Source organism: Manacus vitellinus, unplaced genomic scaffold (genome assembly GCF_001715985.3).
Source record: "Manacus vitellinus isolate BGI_N305 unplaced genomic scaffold, ASM171598v3 scaffold_2_pilon, whole genome shotgun sequence".
In the NCBI taxonomy this organism is placed as follows: domain Eukaryota; kingdom Metazoa; phylum Chordata; class Aves; order Passeriformes; family Pipridae; genus Manacus; species Manacus vitellinus.
The window spans coordinates 18,213,355-18,237,491 of NW_021940208.1; the positions used below are offsets into that span (position 1 = coordinate 18,213,355).

At 37.6% G+C, this 24,137-nt stretch overlaps 2 protein-coding genes across 2 annotated transcripts in view; one reads left to right on the forward strand and one right to left on the reverse strand.

The window, feature by feature from the left end:
• Positions 1 to 181, reverse strand: part of ZAR1L (zygote arrest 1 like) — a 2,107-nt gene extending 1,926 nt beyond the window's left edge. The window contains exon 1 of the mRNA XM_029960909.1: positions 4 to 181. Within this exon, the coding sequence (XP_029816769.1) occupies positions 4 to 153 (150 nt within the window). The 5' untranslated portion in view covers positions 154 to 181. The remainder of the gene's footprint in view (positions 1 to 3) is intronic.
• A 2,936-nt stretch (positions 182 to 3,117) lies between these two features.
• BRCA2 (BRCA2 DNA repair associated) overlaps positions 3,118 to 24,137 on the forward strand; it is a 37,373-nt gene continuing 16,353 nt past the window's right edge. Inside the window, exons 1-13 of the mRNA XM_008934238.3 lie at positions 3,118 to 3,221; positions 3,860 to 4,111; positions 6,050 to 6,155; positions 6,957 to 7,009; positions 7,115 to 7,155; positions 7,258 to 7,369; positions 9,489 to 9,544; positions 10,464 to 10,578; positions 13,438 to 14,622; positions 15,478 to 20,277; positions 21,274 to 21,366; positions 22,756 to 22,825; positions 23,233 to 23,651. Coding sequence (XP_008932486.3) covers positions 3,143 to 3,221; positions 3,860 to 4,111; positions 6,050 to 6,155; positions 6,957 to 7,009; positions 7,115 to 7,155; positions 7,258 to 7,369; positions 9,489 to 9,544; positions 10,464 to 10,578; positions 13,438 to 14,622; positions 15,478 to 20,277; positions 21,274 to 21,366; positions 22,756 to 22,825; positions 23,233 to 23,651 — 7,381 coding nt within the window. The 5' untranslated portion in view covers positions 3,118 to 3,142. The remainder of the gene's footprint in view (positions 3,222 to 3,859; positions 4,112 to 6,049; positions 6,156 to 6,956; positions 7,010 to 7,114; positions 7,156 to 7,257; positions 7,370 to 9,488; positions 9,545 to 10,463; positions 10,579 to 13,437; positions 14,623 to 15,477; positions 20,278 to 21,273; positions 21,367 to 22,755; positions 22,826 to 23,232; positions 23,652 to 24,137) is intronic.

Sequence of the window (24,137 nt, forward strand, 5' to 3'; positions counted from 1 at the left end):
GGGCCCCCCGAGGAACGGGCTGATGCCGCCGCTCTTGCTCTGCTTCCAGCTAGGCTGCTTAGCCGACGGGTCCTGGCCGCGGCCGGGCGCGGGGCTGCCCCTGAAGCCCTGGTACGTGCTGAAGGGGGAACAGACAAAGCCCTCCATAATCATAGCCCTAGAAAGGTTAGGCCTGCCCGTGGTCCTGTCCCGCCTTTATCTTATCTGGGGAGCTAATGGTTGCTAATTGATAGGGAAATTGGGATCAGCTGGGGGAGGGAGGGCTGATGGCAAGGCTTGCCATCTGTAATAATGAACCATAGCTGGGGCAACCATGGCCTTCATAGTGAGGGAAAGCCTGCTCGCTTTCAGCTCATTCTGATCATCGTCTTAAAAGAAGAAAAACAGGGTTTGGGAAACTGACAAAGCCCAGATTAACTGGGTGTCCCACGGAGAGCTGAGGAGAGGATGCAGGAAATTGCATCTCTGAGAAGTCTTTACCGGTATTAAAAGGTCTGAGTATCCCCATTGTTCCATTACTCGGGTATTAGCTACCTGGAGCTTTTCTATCAACTGAACTGCTTTAGGAAAAGATAAGACTGTACTTGTGTATAAAAACTGAAGTAAGGGGAAACAGTTATACTGGGAACAGTGGCTTAATACCTGTGTAAGTAAATAAGTGTTAGTAATACAAGCACTTACACATTAGACTTCCATAATTACATCAATTTAGTTCAATTCTAAGGTAGTATAGCTAAAATCATATAATTCAATCATCCAAACTCTGTATGGAGCCTTTAAGGACTGGAGAATCCTCAAATCCCTGGAACTGCTGTGATGTGAAATACTTTCTTTGTATGATTCCTCACCATCTTTATAAATGCATTGCTTTATAAACTCCAAGGGGCCAGCAAGTGAGGGGCTATAGAAGAGCTGGTAGGGATGATGTCTTTATATGTTCACAGTGCATTTGAGAAAGACCATTCGAGTGTCTGAAATAAATCAGTAAGTAACAGCATTTTTATAGGACAGAAACAGGTTAAGACTCAGGAAACACATTCATCATAATTAAAAGGAAAATGTCTCAAGGCTCCACATTGTGCTTGGGCTTTCAAAGCGCTGTAGGTATTAACTCAAAGCAAAAAGAGAGTATCAAGATGGCCAAGTTAAAACTTAATGACTGCACTGTGGCTGCAAAAAGAGTAAATTGTTAGGGTGCATTGGGAAGGGGAATGGAGATTAAATTGGAAACTACACTCTGTCATTCAAAGCAAAGGTTTGGCTTCCTCTAAAATGCTTTGGGAAGAACCAGTTACTGCAACTCCCCACAACACTGCAAGTTTACAAGTTAAAATTGTTGGAAGGAGAAGGGATATGGAAAATTATTGTATGATGAGAACCCGAAGCAAGTGACAGATGAGTAAGCAGATGATGTGATAAAACTGTGTAAAATAAGGACTGGTATAGAGAGGTAGGAAGAAACCCCTTTATGAGACCAGTGTAGATGAACATCCAGCTAAAATAAAGATGGCTAACTCAAAGTTGGTGACAAAAATGTTACAGCCAGCTTGAAGTTATTCCATGGATTCACTCATGAAGCTAAGAGACAAAATGGAAATGGACATGTATGTGGAGGATAACATTCTCTACTGTAACATCAACAACCATGACGATAATTTCACGTGTCAAGGCCTACAAAACCACCTGAAAAGCTAAGGTTTGCACAGGCCATGACACTCCGTGATGGCACTGCCACTTACGGTGAGCCCCCCGGAGCCTTTTCCTGGGAGGTCGGCGTTAGCTGCTGTTGCACAACAGCAGGATGGGTCCTGTCAGCCCTGGATGTGCTATTTCATTTCTCGCGTCTCTAGGAAGCTGAGTGAAGCTGCTGGCTGCCACCCTAGCTCAGGACACGCTCCCTTTGTGTGCTGTGCGGAGCCAGCCCCCGAGGGACGTCGCTCACCGTGGGTCCCCTGAGGGACCACGCCTCCCCCGCGCCGCGTCCTGCCCGTGCCCCGCCGTGCGGGAGAGGCGGGGCCGGCTCGCCGCCTCCTTCCCGTGAGGTGGATGCGGAGGGGGGCGGGAGCGGCGGATGCTCCGGTGCGCAGGCGCGGGGGGGGTGTTGGCGCCAAGCTTCGAACGAGCGGCGGTGGGGTCTCGTATATTCCCCTCTCTCCGCTCCCTGCGTGAGGCGATGCCGGTGCGCACCGCCCCTCGACCGAGCGCCGCCGGCAGGGTAACGGCCCCGCGTGTGGCTCGGCCCTGCCCTGCCCCGCGGTGTCCCCGCTGCTCCACCGGAGTCCCTCCCCTCTCCTCACAGCTCACCGGGGGTTTGCGGTCACCGCGGGTGTGGAAGGTGGTGTCCGGTGACCGGGCTCATCCCCTGAGGCCCCACGGAGACCCGGGGGCGGCTGCACAGGCCGCGCTCCGTGCTTGGGTCATTGCCCGGGAGGAGCTTTCCCTCACCGGGAGCAGCGTGGACAGGTCAAATCGCTTTTTTAAATTGTGCTTCTGAGACAGTGTTTAATTTCTTTGGTTTTCTGTCTCAGCGCAGCCCTTACCCTGTTTTAAATGCCCTGCTTTCCCATGGTTTTGGTTAGGCAGCGCGTGTAACGCGATCATCGCCAGGGAAACTGATTTTACTGTCGAAGCAATAAACGTACTAAACGGTGAAGTCCTACGTCAGTCTTATTTATACCTGTTTTTTAACAAAATTGTGAAACTGGCAATGTCTGCTCCACTTGAAAACAACTTTGAATCAAATTCTTGACACATGTTATATAACGGTTGTAAGAGTATATATGTGATAGTATATATTCCACCCCAGCCTATAGTAGTGAGTCTGGAGTTTTGATTTGTTTTTAAAATGCCTCAAAAGTGTTCTGCCTTTTCCATCTTGGTTTTCTCCTGTGTTTGCTGAGTATTTTTATAATCTCCAGTATAATTCTCTCTGCTCCTCTTGTCTGCTTTTTTTGCACCATGTTAATCATTGTGGTGTTTGAACACTCACATCACAGTCTTAAAGCTAATTAAGTTGGGTAATGACACACCAAGAAATGCAAGAAGGCAGGCTTAGGACTTGCAGTGCCACATTGGAACAGCAGTGTTTGAAAGTGTTTTCTTATTTCTTCTCAGGCTTTTCAACAGCTGTTCCAGTAACGTTATGGATAAGAAAATGGCTTACAAACCTGTGGAAAGACCAACTTTTTTTGAAATATTTAAGGCCCATTGCAGTGAATCAGGTACAGCTTCTCCAAAGTAAATAATTTTTATTAGGATTGCTTTCTGTGCATCAATATATTATACACATTTGCTGTATGTTCAGTAGGAAAGCATCATGCAACTTGTTAGCTGCTGCTCTGGCCCCTAATCTGTATTTGCTAATATCTGTTTTTTGTAGATTTCTTTAAATTTTTATTCGTAGGTTTTTTTCATTACATGTGCTTAGCTAGGTTTTCTACTTACTTTTTTAGCTTCTATGTCCATGTATATCCACATGCAGACCAGGTTTAGTTTTTTGCCAAATGCACCTGTTGTAATTATTAATGAGTTGCTAATGGTTAAAAGGAACCTGTTTAACTTGCCAGTCTGAGCAACATAAGAAAGACACTAAGAGTATACTTACAATTTAAAAAAAACCTGGATGTTTTTGTGCTCTATGGTTAGTTTTGTTAATTGTCTGAGAAATTGGTTAGACATTCTTACATGTTTTGTGGGTATCAGAGTTCAAAGCCATGTAGAAACAAAATAAACAGAAGTATGGCAATGGAAGGAGCAATGTGTTTTTCTGTTAGCATTTAAATGCCTAATGTATTTTAAAATCCTGCACGTAGAATTCTTTTTTCATTTCATATGGTTTTCTGTATGTTTTCCTTCATAGATTTAGGGCCCATCAGCCTCAACTGGTTTGAAGAACTCAGCACAGAAGCACCACCATATGAGCCTAAAGTGTTTGGAGAGCTTGATGCTCCCTCTGGCTGGCTTGATCAAACATCTTTTAAAACTCCAAGGACAAAACCGTCTACATACACTCAGCTGGCATCAACTCCACTGATCTTTAAAGAACAAAATGCAATATTGCCACCTTGTTCTTCTCCTGAAAAAGAACTGGATCAGAAAAGAAACAGAACGAGTGAGTAATTTTTTTTTTAAGTGATACTTAAAGGCTGCTTGTGCCCTTCAGAAGCAAAATACTTTTTTTTTACCTTTTGCTGTTGTAGCTGATGATGTTACGGTAACAGGTAATGCTATTGTAGGAATTGTGTGACTAAAAAGCTTATTTTAGTAGTCTTTTGAAGATCATCTAAAAAATAGAGAATAAATCTTAATGAACTCGACCTTGCGATAAAGTGGTAATATGTACACAAAATTCCCTGTATAAAAGATACTGTTGTGGTCCAAATACTCTAAATACTGTTAATATAAGGAGATATGAGCTTATTAGTGTAAACTTTTGACTGAGAATCAGAGTGAATTTTTTCAACCATCTCATTTTTGTTTTATGCAAAATCTCTGAAAATCTTTTCAAGAGAGAGAACTTACCATGCTGAAATATGATGTGATCTTAGGGCACTCTGTAACCTTTCTTGGAAAAATTTGGAAGTACTAAGCTCTTTGAGTTATTAAAACTGTCATAGAAAGAAGTTATATTTTTCCATTTGGAAAAATAGGAATTTCATGAGGTGCTTCTCATTGCATTATTTCCAAATCCCAAGTACATCATGAAAGTACGTCATGCTGCTCCTTTTTGATGTACTCATCCTCCTTGAACAGAGAGAATTTTTTCTAGGGAGAATGTGTGCAAGAATGTATATCTGTTCTATGGGAGAATGTCTAACCCCATTCCTGAAGCACCTGATTTGTGCATCTCCTGTGTCTGTGCCCTTCTGATAAGCTTTTCTAAACAGGTTACAGACAAACACAAGACTCCCTTTATTACCAGAATTGTTCTTAGATCCTAAAGCAAACTCTCTAAAGGGGCAGGACTGTGCTGCTGTTCAAACATACTTTATAACAGTGCTTCCTTGGAATATCATTACCATCTTTGTTTTTCTGAAGTTTACTGCTGAACTTCTGCTCAGTGTATTCTCAGCTGAGAACATGTTTCTTCTAAATGTAGCTAATTGGATTTCACAGTGTCAAGTCCGTAGGGAATTCTTGGTAGCATTTCATAAGTGGCAAACAAAGGAACCTTATGATTCTTCTGTTCCAAAATGGTTAGTTTTGCTCTGTGTTTGTGCAGAGTTTACCTGTGACTGGCCTGAGGTCTTCCAGTTTTCTTAGTCAGAGCCAAATGGCTCCTGTAATCTAGGTTTTCCCTCTTGTGAAAACAAGAGCATGGGTGGAAGCTGGTGGATTTCACCTTGGTGTGGTATTGGTATGCAGCTGTGCTGTGAATGTGGGCTCAGGAACTCAGAAGCAGAGAGAAATCCAGAAATTGAAGTGTAGTTTCTTATATTAAAGTAGTTTGGAAATTTCTGAGTAGTGATTCCTTTGAGTAGATGCTTGTTCATGTAAGGGGCTCACTGTTCAGGAGGATTCTGCTGCATTGGTGGGCACACACTCTTTTGCCTGGAGCTGCTTCTTATAAAAATAGCTGTTGCAGCCAGTGGCAATGACTAGCAACAGTTCAAGAAATAATTTTTGCTTTATGTTGCTTAAGAATCAAGAAGTGTATGACTTAGTAAATTTGAGGGAAAGCTGATACAGGTGTATGTTTGCATGTATTGTGCTCCTTCTAAGAGTAACTTCTGCAATGGTAAGAAAGGCACAATACTGAAAATTACTTTAATAATATCAAGTGAATAAAGTGATATAATGAGGGTTTTTTCAGCTGTGCAGTTGAAACACGTTTAGCATTGTTTGGATTTAAAATTTGAATATATTTAAAATACTAGAGGAGAAATTAGCATTGGGTTTTTGTTTCTGGAGATTTTCAGGTTGGCTTTTTTTTTTAACTAAAATTGATGTTGTGTAGTTTGTTTTTTTAAGTTTGTCTTGAAGCTTTAAAATTGAAATTATTACTTGTAGTTTTGCAAAGTTGTGTTGATTATTATATTGTGTGTTGTAGACGGAGAGAATTTGATAAGCCCAAGTAACAGAAGAAGGAAAGCAGACCAAGAAAATGAAATACTTGCTTCTCCTCCTGGTCCCTGCCGCAACTGTCTTGCTGCTAGGTATGGTAAATATGTCAAGACAAATGAAAAATAAACTAGATGTTAAGCAAAAAGCAATATTAAACTCACCGTATTTACCTGTTAACTTTTTCATAGCAGTGAATAATCTTGTATGTCTGGTAGGTTTTATGATACTTTTGGGTTGCTTAAGTGAGTTAAAATAAAGCACAAGCTAATTTTGAAAATTTCCTTGATTTTAGGTGATCTTCCTTTCTATTTTTCTACTCTTTCACAGCTGGAATATGTCATTTGTTGACATTATTTCAGCTTTCCAAATCTTCAACATCCAGAGAAAGAGTGGTAGTGATGTATCTTGTGCTTCTCAAGTAGTAAAGCTATTTATAGTATTTACTGAGGTTTTTTTAGTAATAGCCTTGATTTTGACATTTAAATGTCTGTATTTCAGATAAATTTGATTAAAGTACTCAAGTTTACTGATTATAAAACCAGTTAAAATAATCATTTAATTAAAATCAGTTAATCCAATTTGCCTGGTTTCATGCAGCACATTACAGAGTGCATGATTATATTTAAATTTATTACTTGTCAGAAAAATTATTACTGAAAATTAACATATTTCACAAAAGAAACTTTTTATGGTTTGTAATAGACTTACAGTAAGGTTTAAAATACTGACTGATGGTTAAGAGAAATCTGCATTTTATCTAGTCAGGGAAATAGCCATGGTTGCAAAGAAAGAAAATAATGGAGTTGTTAATATATGTAATATATTGAAGTATTTCATTATTTTCAGAAACTGAGAAGTGAAATTAATATTTTGATTTTTATTCTGTTTTGCAGTCCAGCTATTTTAAGGAATACTTATAGAACACCTCAGAGAAATACTATGCCTGGTTTGTATTTTCTCTTTTTGGTTCTACAAAGTATTTTATATCTCTAGATAAAAATCCTTATTTTTTAATTATTATTTAATGTCCTTTTTACATAATGTTTTTTAGGACCATATGGAACCTTGTTTTGCACACCAAAACTTTTGGAAGTATGTATTTTATTTATGCATTTTGTTTCCTTTTCCTGAGTAATACATTTAGAATTCTGCATAGAAAATATATATATATATAATTGTTAAATATATTTCTAGGTCAGAACTCCAAAATGTATTTCTGAAAGTCTGGGAGCAGAAGTGGATCCAGATATGTCGTGGTCAAGTTCTTTAGCCACACCTCCTACACTTGGTGAAACAGTGATAAGAGGTATTTCTAAGAATGAACAATTGCTAAGGGTTAAAAACTTCTGGGTTTGACACTGGAAGTTCACTGAGTGGGAACTGTTTGGTTTTTTAATTAAAAAAGACAGAACTCTTACAGTGATGCATAGTGGGTGTCTTTAAATAATGCAGCCCTAAACAGAAACAGTTTTCTTCCTTTGTATGAGAGTTTAAGGAATATAAATTTAGAAATAACATAGCAAAGCACAGAAAGAGGATTAGATAATGTTTTCTTTGCACTATCACAAAACTAGATACTATTGGGCTAAGGCATGTATGTTTATGAAGTCTAAGTAGGTAGCCTGTGGAGTAAACTTCCCAACAGCAGCGCTGACTTCAGCATTTTAAACCATTCACACTGTGACTGCCATCCTGTCAATGCAGTGAGACAGACTGGGAGACTGATCCAATTCAAGACCACATTTCCTGGATTGTTTGGACAGGGCAATTCCCGGAACTCATTTACTGCACAGCTGCACAAATGAATGGGTGATAACTTTTTCAGTGGTAACTAACAGTGGCTAAATATCAACCCTCAACCTAAGGTGTTGCTGAAAGGGGGCTTTCATTAGCATATGATAAGCAAAATGAAATTTGACTGTATGACTTGTTGATGCAAATGGGAAGACCTGGATGTCTGCTTATCTCCTGACATAGTTTAACAACATGAAAAAGAGCAATCACTGTATAAAGCATAGAGACCATATGTGGTAGTTTTCACCCCAGGCCTTCCTGGAGACCAGCTTGTAACCAGGAAGGAACTAGAAAAGTGACAAAGGAAGTATTCCATATCATTCCTTTCCATAACACAACACATAAAAAGGCGCTGATAAGAGAGCTCGTTCTCTCCTCTCTTGCGGTGGCTGAAGGCGACAGGTCTCTCTGTAGATGGGCTTTGCTTATATAGGCCAGGGCCATTATCTCCGGTCTCTCTGGGAGCTGTGGGGGAGTTGGCTGCTGCCTTGCACAGCTCTGCTGTCCCGCTCAGGGAAGTATTTAATTCAGTTTTATATTTATTCATTAGCTCTCTATTAACAGGTATATTTAGGAGATATTTGGTTTTTAGGTTTCTTTTTATCCCTGTTTTCCCCCCTCCCTTTTCCCTTTTTCCCCCTCAGGAGTTCCCTGTTGTGTATAATATATTCCAATTGTAGATATAATTGTAAATATATGTAATATATATATAAATATTTGATATAATCCTGTTTCATTCGAACTTCTTTCAGTTTTTTTCCAGTGGTTCGTTTGTTTTTTTTTTTCCCTCGCTTGGGGAGAGCGGGAGGGGGTAGGAGACAGCTTGGACTTGGGGGGGAAAGCCAGGCCAAACTGATACACTATATAAAGCATATTAAGAATGAATGCTAGAATTGGGAATCTCTTTTGGGAGGGAAGAGCTGATACTATTCACAGGGCTATTGAATTGTGCCGGTTTTGGTGTTCATGGGTTGAGAAAGATGTGAGCTGTAAAGAAAGGCTGGGAAAAGTACCCATACATTAATAATGATGTTCTGGGAGGTGAGCTGTGGTTTGAGCTCTCATTCTCCCCCTTCTCGGATGATCCTAGGATTTTACAATAGTGATGGTCCCTCTCTCCCATCTGACACCTGCGAAAAGAAAGAGCAAACTATTTGGCTGCTACATAGAGCCTGTGAAACGTGTCATTGTAATACACTGCTCTGTAGGCATTTTAAAAATAGGGTTCAGTTTCTCCTTTTGTAATGTAGTAAAAAAATATTGCTGCTGTTTTGGGAGGTAATGGGAAAAAAACAAAAACAAATTCCTAACTCAAAGATCTGATCCAGATCCTCGGACAGAAAAAAATAATGAGTAGTGCCATGAATAACTACTTGAGTAGTGATGTTCTCGGGGTGGTAACTGATCTACCTACATAGCAGAAATCACAACCTATGATTTGGAGTGTGTATTGTGCTGTAGGACTCTTTAGTTAGGACTTTTAGTTAGTTTTTAGTAGTTTTTTTTGTTCACAGACTTGAGTGGCATTTAAAATAATCCAATGAAAACCCTCCAAAACACAACTGTGTTTGAACACACTCAGCAGATCACTTGGGAGAAGATTAATTGACTTGTCTGTCTTTCTCCTAAAGCTAGAGAGAATGATTCTGTTTCTGAAGCAAAGCAACAAGATGGAAGAGCAGATAGAGTAAGTAGTTTTAAGAGCTATGTTCTTCTTTCAGTTAAGCTATTTGGTTACATGCTAACATTCCTTGAGCCAAGAATGAAAAATTCTGTCATTTTCATTTTAAACTCTCCTCTTTGGATGGTTTTTAAAGTTACTGCTGACAAAACTAAATTTGCAAAACATGGCTGTACACTGTATTTTCACAAATAACCCTATTTGAGAAATGGTTTTTGCTGTGTTTATTAAAAAAACCCAACAACAAAAAAACCCACCGAAACCACTTGGATTCAGCAGCCGTGGGTGTTATTCAGAGAGAAATCAAACCTAGGAGTTGCAATGTGCTACTTATGTGAGGGTTGGTTGGTTTGTTTTTCTCCCACTTCTGTCAAACCTTTTGGAAGTTATTCATTGAGAATAACTTCTTGTGCTTAACCACTACACCTAGAACTGGGTTTTAATTTCAGTCCTTTGATACTGTTAGGGAGAGTTCTTGCATAATTGTAATTTCACTCTGTGTATGTGAAAGCTGAATGATTATTCAGACTGAAAACTGAGGATGGCACTAAAAGGATTCAATTAGAAGGTTAAGTTTGATTCTTAACTACCTGAAACTTCACAGTTTAACAAACCGTTACAAATTAAAATAAGCAAAATGTCTTTGTCCTTCCTGTATCTCCTTTGTCCCTTTTTGAGAGGCTTATAGTAAGCTGCTGAACCCATTCACTGCCCTTAAGTTGACTGCAGAATGAAACCTGATTTGCATCGAAAATGGGGATTACCTGCTTATTTGTTTTTCAAGTGTACCTGTGAAAATGTTACCTTTCCTTTTAAGAGATGCAGCATTATTCAGGTACTGCAGTAAATGTCTAGAATTGCATGCTTTACTGTTAAAGTGACACTCACTGGTAGTACTGTAACAGCTTTTGTCTTTGGTTTACAGATTTTGCACAACTTTTTTTCCAACTGTGATAAATGTCTTGAGATGAGTGATACAAGTATGCCGTTGGTACCAGAGGCAGTCAAGCTAAATGCTGAAGATGATGGCAAAGATTTGGGTATGCATTGATGCTTTACCTACTAAGTATACTGTGAAGCAAGACAGGATAAATGTACATTGTAGGTCTTGGGCTGCTGTTATGGCTTATTTCTTCTGCCAGCTGTGTACCTACTCCCACTTCCTTAATTAATTCAACTTTGTCAAACTAATGTAGCCTTAAAAAAGGGAATGTCTGGTGAGTCAGTGAATTAGATCACTGTCCTGGTTAAGCTGGATGACAACCAGATTAGTACTGTGAAATGTGCTCGCTGTAGCTGAAGACATGAGACTGTGGAAGAGCAGAGAGAAGTGGTACAGGCTGAAGGGGGAGCAAGACTACTGCTTCTAGGTATTGAATAGGTTTAGCTTTGTCATGAAGTTTCACCCCAACACTCATTATTCTGGGGTGAGCTTGGTTTTTGATCTTGTTATATCCGTTCTTCATTTACTTCACCTCCTCAAAGTAGGCAATTCTAAATGTGACAAATGGGAACTTTTTGATTTTAGTTCAGAAATTATGGTAGAAGGGAAGAATATGACCAGAAATTTGTTCAACGTGCACAGGTGTAAAAGGGTGCTGTAGGGATTCACACAAGCTAGACAGGACAATATATTCTTAGGATTGTATGTCTCCTTATCTGAATTGAACAGACTGCCCTAAAAAAAAAGTTTGATGGTACATGTAAGAACTGTGAAAAAATCAGTTTAGAATTTGAAAAGGAGGGCTGAGAATGCTGGGATCAGGAGGCATTGTTGCTTGTAGAGTGATATGCAGTGCTATTTTTGTATGGTAGGTTAAATGTCCTGAGAAAAATATGTTTGATAGAAAACCTATTCAAGTAAATTGTAATCGGTAAAATACTTTTGGAAATTAAGGACAACTTAATGTGTTGGTCTATGTTCCAGTATGTCTTATTACATTGCATACTACAGTAGAGAAGGCCAGTTAAAACAATGTCTAAATAAAACAAGAGGGGGAAGAAAACCATTTCTCTTAAAGTATAAAATAACTTGCAAATTTTCTTTCTTTCCTATGTCTTCCCTTTTTGATAATAGTTAGCTTGGTATCTGAAGATGCAATGTGAAAAGAAGGACAGCTCAAACCTCCGTGTTTGTGGCTTTCAAATGTTGGTTTTCTCTGGAACAGTGTTGTATGATCATGAAATGCTATTGGTTTTATTAGGTATACATTTTGTTTCAGTTAAAGAAAATAAGAGATCATAATATATCGAATCATCAAATAATATCACCTTCCAGTGAGTTCAGAAGTCAAAATGAACTTCCCTGATTTTTTTTTTCCCCTGGCATGAGTGTACAGTTTGAGGCAGTATCTGTACAATCTTTCAGATAATCCTGGTTTTCTTTAATCCAAAAAAGGTAATATCTCTTGTTTAAGTAAAAAGAAATAAGCTATGTCTTAGAAATCCCTACTGACAAGTTATTACAGGATGAAAGAATATGGACACAGAAATTACTTCAGAGACACATACTTTAGTAATGGAAAAGAACCTGTACACTCAATCTGTAGTGTTGCAGTTTCTTTTTTGAGATCTCCTTTAGTGAAACCTTCTGCCACTTAGGCATAAAATAGAAAGTAAAGAGAATGAGTAACTGTTCTGTTGCCTACAGTGTCAGCATGAACCCATAATGGATGTATTACATCTAATTGGATGTGCGTGACCAAGTACTGGGAAACTGGAAAATCTTTTGGATGAGGCTATTTAAAAGTTCTAATAGAGAAACTTATAGAATTTTAAATTACAGAAATTGTACCTGAAAAAGGCTTATGGAAAAAGTTAAGCTATTGGTTATATGCCCAAGGAAAACAGAGGACAGTGATGTTTTCTAGGTACTTCATTATGACTTCTTTGATATGAAAAAGCCTTAAAAAGTACTCTTCAAATAAAACCTAGCTATATTCTTTAATGTGGACTGTACTGATAGGTGGGTCTTGGTTCATACATTTGAGAGGGTAATATTTTTATTTCATAGGTATAAGCTTGTAAGACTGTCTACAAAGTAGAGTTTGGGTTATTTTTCTCCCACTGCATGTTATATCTGTGCACAAACAAAAAATTCTCATTATTTTTCTAATATTTTGCCGATCATGGAACTACTTAAAAGCTTCCCAGTCAATTAAGAGATTGAGAATATTTTCTAAATCCTTCTAGAAGCTTTACTATTCTATATCGTAGCAGAAGACAGTTTAATAAATTAATCGTTATAAAAGAGTTTCCTTAGCTGCCAGTTATAGATAAAAATAGGCAACTTCTTAATATGTCTGATACCTACCAGCAATATAAATTTTGGAAGGAAAAAATGTAGCAAGGAACTTGCCATACACAGTATGGAAAAAGTCCTGTCAGAGATGGACTGGTGAGGAAAACAGCTCAAACCCTATGGAAACAGAAGCTTTTACTGTAGTTTGAACATGTCTCAACATGTTTGTGTATTTTCTGCAGTGCAGTGCTTTTTATGTCTACGCGCTGCTCTAAGCGCTCGTCAAGCCGTTTCCCGAATTCTGTGTTTTGTGAGAAGGTCTGGGTGATAAAAAAATCTAGATATTTTTCTTGTCAAATTTACCACTCATGCTCCTGTCCTGTCTGTAGGGGGAAAAAAAAACTTTTTTGAGAAACTGGGTTTCATCTTGGAAACCTTAGCCACTACGGTCCTCAGGAGGCCAGGGAATCTGCATGTATGAACTTTGCCTCCTGTTTCCTCTAACAGCTGCTTAAATTTATCTTTACAAACTTGCTCCTGAGTAAAGGTAATGACTGTAAAATTGAAAGCTGTATCTATCTATAAAAACCCAATGCTGTTCCTAAGTTATTTCCTAAAACTTAATTTTTTTATTTCTTTCCCTCTGCATCTCCTCTAGAGTCAGAGATGTTAGATGGCTTACTTGTTGAGATGGATAGCTTTGAGGACACATTCAACATGCCCACTAAGACAAGTGGAACTCTTCTGCTGATGCCACATGCTCTGGATGCAGTAGAGAAATGTGAGATAAACACAGATAAAACACTCGGAAAGGAGGATGTTCCCTCTGAGCAGCCTAATAGAAGAAAGACTGGCATTTCACAGGAAGTGAAAACAAACAACTGGACTGAAAAAAGCCACTCTACTGAAATGAATGGTTCTTTACTGCAAAAAAACAGTGAAGGTACAGGAGATGGTAAAGATGGCTGTTTAACAGGACACAGAAAGGAATTGGAGTCGCTTAGGATCTCAGGAGATGTGCAAGATTATAGGACACACAAATCATTTAAGAATGAGAAACCTGTCAAAGAAGCTGTGCAACCTTCATCAAGCCAGTGGTCTCAACTGAACTTATCTGACCTTGACGTATCTCACTTGGAGATGTCTGTATGTAGCTCTCCACCCTCTGACTTGCATAGAGAGGAAAATTTAGGAGAGAAGTCAGTACTAGTGACTAAGGACGATGCTCTACAAACATCTTTATGGAACACTTCAGGCTTGATAAAAGCAGAAAGGCTATTGAGTGTCAATTTGTCAGAAAAATGCTATGAAATGGAAAATGCTGAAAACGGCCCAACATCGAAAATAACTCCATTAAAAGCTGTGTCTCTGAGTGTTCAAGATCCAAAGTTGGTAAAAGGACGTGCAGCTGAGGTTTCCAAAATGAGCTTCTTAAACTGCAACACTTTTTTAATTGAACATACAAATGTCACAGAGTATTCTGTAATCTACAATGGCAGCTTTTCCAAGCATTTAAAAACAACTTCTAAATCTGTCGTAACTGATGTTTTGTCTCACCCACTTATATGTAGTGCCACATCTCCAGGTAATTGTGATGACCTACATTTAATAAATAGTGAAAATACTCTTACGAAGTCTGGCTTTAAAAACCTGAACATGTTATCCAACTTGAGAAAAAGATCCAGGAGATTTATTTATACAATAAATAATACTTTACTGTATCAAGAAGAAAAAATACAGAAAGAAGTAACCTCTGAATCACCTATTCATCCTGTATTACCCCATTCGGAATCTGATTCATACGAATTTAGAGGCTGTCAAGTGGCCAGTGATGTTGAACAAGGTATGTTAAGCATTTCATCATTTGTGGAGGATTCATTATTTGTTAAGAACCTTTCATGTAAATGTTTCAGATAGAATCCTGTAAATTCTTGTGTTTGTGATAAAGTAGCTCGGCAACTGGGAATCAACATGTAGTATTGGTCTGTTATATAGTGATAAGAATAACGTTATTTTCAAGTAATCTTGTGCTAGCTTTTCTCAGATTAGTTTCTGCAATAGAAACTTTCCCCTTGAACCATTGTTCTAATTGACAAGCTTAATTATCTTTGTCAATGCTGGTTATATATCCATGGTGTCAAGGGCCAGTCTGTCCGAGTTGATAACTTCTAAAAGATCATAAAGAATGTTAAAGTTGTATTGCTACTTTTCTAAAATTAGGGGATTTAAGACTGTACATCTGTTGCCTCCAAAAGTAAAAAATATTTTAAAAAGAATATAATGAAAGCAAACAGGCGCTCCTGTTTTTAGAAGCTGTTGTTCCTGCTAGAAGCGTTACTTTAATATTAGGAGTTGAAGTATTTTAAGTTTGAAACAAATCCTTATGTTGAGACACATGGAATGGAAGTCCATCTTTTCAAATTTCAGTACAGCTGAAAATTTATTTGTTGTTTTTTTACCTGATAGCATTAATGGCAACCTAACTCACTTGTTTCTGGCTATTAGAATACAATTAGATTAAATAGATCTCCAGTCTTTTCAAGGTGTTTTCATTTGAAAACAAAAGTGATACTTATGGTTCCAGGGTTAAGCATCTGTAGAAATGATCTTATGGGCCAAAATTTTGTGAAAATCTGAATTTACATGTGTTTGAATAAATTTATTAACCTGTTTTACTCTGTAACATCCTCTCTTGTAGACCATTTTCTTCTTGCTGAGAGAAGGTGTTTGCAGACAAATACCAGGACAAAGAATTTCAGCAGTTGTACTTCAAAAATGGATATATCGGATAACTCATTCAGTAATTCCTTCAGCAATAGGCTGAAGCAACAAGACCTGAGAGACTTGGGGGGAAATGCAAGAGAGGATCAACCTGCTACATCAATAAAATGCTTAGAAGTATCTAATACACAGAAAGAAGACAAGAAAAATTCTTTAAATAGTGAGATTATTTCAAATATAAAACGTAAAGTTCTAACTTCAGCATGCCTAATGGCAAGAAAGCGTTCCAGATTTCTCCCTAAAAGCTGCTGCTTAAGGAAAGGTGAGGAAGATAAAGACATGAGTGCTAATGCGAACAATGCAGCTGCTGCATCTCAAATCCTGAAAGAAGAACTTGGGTCTTCTCCTAAGGATAAGGAACAGTTGATTGACGTGCACCATGACTGTACATCTGCGACAAACAGCAGTTCCAATAATACTTTGGGTCAGATCAACTTTGGCTTAACTGGAGTCAGTAGCGATTGTTGCAATAAATTATCACCTGACAAAAGGCATGCTGCAGACCAGAGGTCAGGAGTTGACTGTAGAGAAGTACGTAGACCTTTGAGGATGAACTGCTCAGAAAATGATAGTACTGGATTAAAACAAGGGGAGCAAACAGATGCAGCTGCCTTTTCAGAAGCTGTAGCCAACAATGAAGAGCCAAAGTCAGTTGAAAACAACGAAAGCCCTCAAGCAGCTGCTCTCAGTAATGTAGCTGTAGAGACTGCTAAAGAATTATTAGATTGTATAGATAATAATTCTTTAAATGAAGTAATTTTGGAAGAAGAGAAACAAGTAGCACCTATGTATTCCAGCAAAAAGCCAAAGGAGAACCTAAAGCATAAAGGGGAATCATCAGCAAATCTTAATGCATGCAGTTTGAATCTAGGCTTTGGTGGCTTTCAGACTGCTTCCAATAAGCAGATTAAATTCTCTGAAGCCAGTATAGCAAAAGGCAGAATGCTCTTCAAGGATATTGAAAATGAATGCTTTGAAGCCTCTTCTGTGGAAAGAGCCAGAAACTTTTCTAGCCAAGTTAAAAAGGAGAATATGCCTTTCTCAGATTCAGAAAGCAAGTTGGGCAGTACCTTATCTGGTTCTTTAGATTCACAGACAAGTTTTCTTGAGCTCAGGAATACACAGTTTATTCCACATAAAGTTGGTTTGTGTAAAAGTTTTCCTAGAACTCCACAAGCCTTGCAAGAAGCAAATGAAACCTTGACAGCAAGCCAAGAAGCCGAAATTGCCGAACTTTCTAGTATCCTGGAAGAAACAGGTAGTCAGTTTGAATTTACGCAGTTTAGAAAGCAAAGTAATATGATACAAAGTCATGCCTTTCAGCAGTTCAGAACTGTAGAATCACATGGAACACAGAATGTAGAAAATATTTCTGAAACAAGGGAAGATGCTGGGTTTTGTAGCACTTTTAGATCTGAATATCAAGTGAAAAATGACAAGTATTGTACTCAGCAGGAAGATACAAGTGAAGACTCTAAAGTGGTGGAATATGAAAAAGAAAATGCAGTGGTTTTCCATAAAAATGACAAAAAGGTTACTTTTACTAACCTAGACATACATGAAAGTAGAAGATCAGATGAGAGCTTTCCCATAGCTAAACAGGACAACTTTTCTAATTTCATAGGCTTTACTTCAGCTGGAGGTAAAAAAATAAATATTTCTAAGGCATCTTTAAGTAGATCTGCAGAGCTCTTCAGGGACTTGGATGATGATAACTATTTGTTTAAATCTTCTGAAATCAGTAATAGATGCCACTATTCAAATGAGTGTATGTCTTCTAACTGTAATTTTTTCAACTGCCTGGCAAAAGAAAGCAAAGCAAAAGCATTTTGTGTTTCAGATTTCAAAAAAGGAAATGCCATTTTTCACACAGGTTCAGTTTCCTACCGGGCACAAAATAAGAGTGAGGAAAATACTAGTACAGCATTTAAAGAAAATATGGAAAGTAAGACAAAAATATCAATAAATGATACTAAAAATGCTAATTTCAATAGTATTAACAATAACAACAGTCTGCCATCCATTAAAAATCATGAACAGAGTTGTAAAACTTCCAAACAGTTTTTAAATCAAGGAGATGATCAAGTTGAAGGCAATTTGCAAGATAGATCATTAGATGTAACATGTCTAGAAGATGCTCTTTTGACTGCAGAAGAACATAGTTTAAGTATATCACGTGAAATGGAAAACTGGTCTCCTAATCAGAAAGGAGAAGACAGAAAGGAAGATGAATGCTTATCACCAGCATTTCGAACTCCAGCTGGTGGTAATACATCCATTTCTGATGCAGCTTTGGATCGTCCTCTACACTTGCTCAGTGTACAGTGTGAAGAAAGAGATGTAAAAGTTTTTGAGAACTCTGATAAAGAAAAAACAAATTGTAAAAATATGGAAGAAGATGCCAGCCATGGTAAGAACCTGTTAGTGGATGAAGACAGAATAAAAATAGGTTCTTGCCATCATTATCAAATACCTTTCGAACAAGAGCTAGATGTGGGAAAAAATGAAGTGAAAGGGAGTTATCTGGCTGGTTTTCATACTGCTAGTGGCAAGAAAATAGCAATCGCTGATGGATTTTTAGCTAAAGCAGAACAGTTCTTTGCAGAAGATATTGATGTAGGAAAGGAACATAATGACAATTTTAAGACTCTCATCAAGAAAAGGAAGCATGGTAAAAACTGTGTTAAAGACTGTGATTTGTGTATTGAAAGCATTGCTCAGTGTGATCCAGGAAAACTTAATTTTAATGAAAAGCTCGTTCCTGAAGAACCTGGAGATCAGTTTAAGCAGGCAATAGAGAGCAGTCCCATTAAGCATGCTATGATTCTTGATCCTGTCAAAGTAGATACATTTGTGAATCCAGATGAAGGTTGTGAAAAAAGTTTGGTAACTTTACATGTGCGTAAAAAAGCTGGTGTCAGACCTGGAAAGTCAGAATTGGAAGCCCTTACAGGAGAGAAGACTGATGCTTTAAGCAGAGCTCATTTGTCTGAAGATGGAAAACCTCCAGAGACAAAGATAGAATACTCACCAAGAAAGAAGAATGATTCAGAAGACACTGATGATTTTCCTGTGCACTCTGCTGCATCTCTGCATTTAATGAAGGTACCAAATGACCTTGAAGATAATTGTGTGCCTGGAGATACAGAAAATACTTTATTTGTTGAGGATAGCAATAAATCTAATCAGTCTCTCCTCTTAACTTCAGAAAATAGCTGCTCTTATTTGAATGGTGACAGTAAGGAATTAGAACATGTAAATGAACCTTGTGCTTATACAAACTGTTTCACAGGCACCACAGTTAATGCTTGCCAAAACCAGTCACTAGTCACCCTTCCTGATGATGAAACCAATTTAACCAGGTCAAAAGAAACAACACTTAATGTTGAAAAGCAAAAGGGTGATCTGAAACAAACTGTGTTTAGTACAGCAAAAGGTAGAGCAGTTTCTGTTTCAGAAAGTGCATTAGCAAGAGTCAGACAAATGTTTCAAGAAGATTACAGTGAAGCTGTAAAATATGAAATTAAGCCTAACCAAAGAACTAATCAAACAGAAATTGCTAGAAATTCATTTTCTGTCATTCGTGCTGAGTGTCCTAATTCTGTTAATTCTTTTAATGCTGCAACAAGTGAAGAGGCTAATTCAGCCATGTCCCAATTTATTAAAGTGAATGCAAGTGCTAGTGCAAGTGGTCACCAAGAAACAAACACATCTGCAGATGCAAAGTCTGCTTCAAATTCTCAGAAGCAATGCTTTGGACAGAATATTAAGTTTAGAGGGCACTTGTCTGTTCCAGATAAGCAGATGAAGCCATCAGATGCTTCTACAAGCAATTTTGGATTTTTTAGTACAGCAAGTGGTAAACCTGTACAACTATCAGAAGAGTCACTCAGGAAAGCTAGACAGCTCTTTTCTGAAATGGAAAGTAATCATTCATCACATGCACAAGAAGCATTTTTAGTTGAGGAAGATGTTGAAAAGTCTAAAAGGAACACTGAAGTACTTCCTAGGAAAATGCAGACAGCATTACCAAAAGGGGAAGAAAATGCCAGCACTGAATTGGTTTCAGATTCTGCTTTTGGGTTCAGCACTGCAAGTGGAAAACGGGTAACAGTCTCTAAAGATGCCTATCAAAAAGCAAAGGCAATTTTAAAAGAGTCTGATGATTTTTTGAGTAGTGGGCTTTGCATTACAGATGAACTTAGTTCAATTAAAGAGAATGATCAACATGCAAAATGTTTAACTGATAAGGTGGTCTCAGAATCCGAAACTGAAAAAAGCTGCAATCAAGACACTGACTTTAAAAGCATCTGCCCTGAGGAAATGAAGTATTTTCCAAGCACTCACCATGTCAAAATGCCTGAGTACATACCATATATTAAGAACAACAAGCAGTTAACGTCATTTAAAAATAGCTTTCAGCAGGAGGAGACTAGGTCTTCTGGAAAAGGGCAGCTGAATCAGGGGTTAAAAACAGAATCTGAAGCAATTTTGTGCAGTGCTCCTGCTAAAGCAGAAATTAATATTGATCTTCTCCAAACTCCAAAAAATTACTTGGAAGTAGAGGCAGTAGAAAGTGCAAGAGTTTTTATGGAAGACAGTTTTTCCAGTTCTGGAGTACAAATTAATGCTGCACAGTCCTTCAGTAGCAGACTGGATAAAAACGTTCAAAACAAGACCTTTGGGAAGAGGCACTCTGAAGAAAACAACTTGTTTGGTACGTCTTTTATCCTGTATATGTTCAACTCCATATTTCTGCACAGTGGATTGTTTGGGGTGGGTTTTTCTGCTTGTCATGTTGATTTTTGGGTCACAGAGAAATTGCAGTTTCTCTAGGTGTCAATGACAAAAATTCTTGCTGCAGGAAGTAGTTTATCCACTCTTTCCAGCCTTAAATGCACAGTACAAGCTAAATTTATGATTAGTAATTTTGAAGGTGTACAGCTTTGCTGTTTTATCATAAACTTACAGAAGAAAGCTACTGCTCCTTTTCTCCCTGACCAAACTTCCTTTTTTTTTTTTCCTCTCCAAAAATCTAGCATTTTTTCATTGAAAAATGGGTAGCAGTGTTTTCATTTTCACCTTTTTGTGCCTTGTAGGTGAGGACAATGTTTCACTTGTATTGAGATTGCTGTCTGATACAAAAAGCAGTTGTTGGTCTAAATGTGCATTTTCTTGCCATCTAAAACTGATCTGTCTAGAGCTGAAGTGTTGGTAGTTGATGCTTGCACAGTCACCCAGACCTGTTCAGAGATCTGGACTAGCTGAAAAGTATTTATGGAAAGGTAGACTGGAACAGAATCCCTGTCCAGCTGCACAAGTTCAGGTACAAAGGTCAGGCAGGCTAGTGCTGGAAAGTTTGGGTAGGTGTCAAAAGGTGGGTAGGACTCTATCAGTCCAACTTGAAACAGTTGTGCCACAGCTGAACCCTGTCCTTAGTTACAGCTTCTGTAAAAGATGTGTTACACACATTTTTAGCATTCTGGAGGGACTCTTTGGTTATTGAAAGTACACAAAAAAAGGTACAGGTGAACTGTTTGTGGTGAGGTAGCTATGTGTCTAAAAACACCTTGTGCAATCTGAAAATTTGCTAGTTCTGCTTGCTCTGACTTCTTCAATGTTTTACTTGGAAATTACAATTAAGTTGTGCAGGTTGGTAAGAAATTGAACTGAAAAGGAACATATCTTCTAAAATTCTGTGTTTTTATCCTAGGAGAACCTCCAATTAAAAGACAACTACTGCTTGAATTTAATAGAACAGAAAATACCCCCAGATCTCTGAAAGCTTCAAAAAGTACTCCTGATGGTAATTTTAGTCGTCTTGTGTTCTAAGCAGTAATCTGATGTCAGTTGTTATCTTTAGAATTCTTCAGTTTCCAATGAACTAGCATATAATAAGACTGCTTAACTACTGCATTTGACAGTATAGTCCTGGGAATTCAGGGAAGCTGCTTGGTAATGTCTGTGCTGAGTTGAAATCAGATGATTAATGGTATGCCTTATTGTGTGGAATCTAAATATATTACAATATATTACTTCTATAAGAACTCTGGTTTAATTTCCAGTTCAGTAGGAATTTATCCAACTTCTCACAATCTAAATCTCAGAAATTCTAATCTCAGTAGGAAGATTATATTTTATTGATTTATTGATCTACAGGAAAATGAAAAGGTACTGGTAATATACTAATAGCTGTCTATGTTACAGATGCTTATATTTTGACTGAGTAATAGGGAGGCTTATGAAAGGGATATCAAAGTTTTTAAAGTTTGAGTTGATGTTTTATGTGAAGCTAGTTAGTGATCAGGATTTCAGGATAGTGTGATTTTGACAATGACTTTTGGTTATGGGATAAGCAGTGTTCTTTAAGAAACTTGTTCTTTTTAAGCACTGCATGCTCTCACCTAAATTCAGTAGCAGAATTCATCAAATATATTGATTTAACCAGTATATTGTTTCCCGAATGCTATACTAAATCTGGTCTAGGCATAAAAGCTGTGATTTAAAATTTCAAATGGAATTTGTAAGTCGCTGCCAGAGAATAATTTTATTCCCTTCATATTTCAATATTATCCTACCTTGCAGTAAAACAGTTTTGTTCTTTGGTGAACAATTGAAAACAGTTCTTTCTCCAGTACAGTCTTGCCTCTGGCTTCTAGAACTTGTAGCATCTTGTATATGCAACTTCTCATATGAAACTTCCTCTTTGCAGCCTAAGGGCACAAATGAGTTTACATTCCCAACAGATATGATTTAATTACATTGATAATTCCAAGATAAGCCTGTCCTTCAGTGATGAAAGGAGGAGGTTGGGCAAATGTGCCCTTTTCTGTTGTAACTTCAAATAAAAAAATAAATGAAAGTTGCTGAAAAAGTTCTAAATTGAATGGTGAGCCTCCCTGGAATTAAATATATGATAAGCATTTCCCTTTCAGGAGCCTAAAAATATATTGCTAGGTCACAAATACAAACTCTTGAGAGTTCAGCATTGTGTTCACATTTCCTTTAGAGCTGTCTGCAGTTAGTGTGGAGATGTTTATACAAACATTTTTGGGGGCAGGACAGAGTAAAACTGTTTAAATCCACTCTGGAAGCTTTTCTTTATATTTATATCATTAATTTAGATAAAACATGCTGTAAATGTCTACTGTGTAATGTACCATTTCAAATATATTTTTTTCTAATTATCTTACAGGCATTTTCAAAGACAGAAGAAAATTTATGTACCATGTGCCTTTAAAACCCATAACTTGTCAACCTTTTGGGTGAGAAATTTATTATAGATTTTAGAGTTCTTCTAATGCAATTTCTTAAAACCTCACAAGCCTTTGTAACTTTCTGAAAATATACTGTAATAATTTCCTACCCAACTTTATAAAAGACTAATAATTTTACTCCAAAATAAACATATTAAATATAACACATATAACACATGTTACTGCAGTAAACCAGTAAGATGCTAAACAAACTACACTCTTTTACTTCAACTCTGTCTTTTCTCACTAGAAATTAAGTATTGAATTTTTAAAATATCAAAGACTGTTATTTTGTCTTTTTATTGATGTAATATTGAAAGTTGTACTACTAAAATAAGAAAAGAATACAAAAGTCCTGAAAAAGATTTTTGTCAGGAGGCTGAAACCTGTATGTTTAAACGTTTTCATCTCTGTAGGTCAACTAAAGAACGACAGGAAGTCAGAGATCCTACCCTTACTCTGCCAGATCAAGACTTCAGAGGATTCCAATCTAAACCTGCCATTTTTCAGCACTGTGCACTAAGGCAGTCTTCAAATGGTACTTCAGGGGTTTCTACTCCATGTAAGGCATCAGCAAAAGAGAGTGAAGAAGCAAGAAGTCTGTACAGATCTGGCAAAACTGTTAAAACTTTTATTCCACCCTTCAAAACCAAGCTGACATTTTCTACATGTGAACAAAGCAGCAGCAAAAGGTGTGACTCACCGATCAGCAAAAGTATGACCGAAGAGATGGAATTAAATCAGATCACCACTGAACAAAATACTGCTGAACCTCAAGATCACCAGTCTTGCATCCAGCATGCAGCAGACACTGACACAGAAAATGGCAATTCAGGTATTTTCAGATTTTGCTCACTTAACTATTGTGAATACTAACTGTCAGAATTAAACCTTTAAGGGTTTTTTGCATATTTGTCAGACTTTTTTTTTTAATAAAAAGAAACTTCTTTTTAAGCTTTTTTTCTTCCTGTGAGAAAACTAGGAAATAATTACTTTCCTAATATTTTATATTGCACTCCAAGCAAAGCATATGTTGCTCATCTCTAAAGTTAATTAAGAAGATGAAAAATATGTTACACAGTGCTTCAGAAACAAGATAGCTTATGTTTCATTTGATACCTGATTTTTTTTATATACCTCTTAGGTAAAATAACCTAGGAACCTTAGATTAGCCTTGCTATACTTTATTCACTTTTACAGAGGCTTGTTTTCATTCTGTTCTCTAATTAAAATGTAGGGTTTGCCATATAAATGGTTGATTGTGTCATTTCCAAAGAGGCAGAGTTTAAATGCACAACTGTTTGACTTTAGTGTGTGGGCT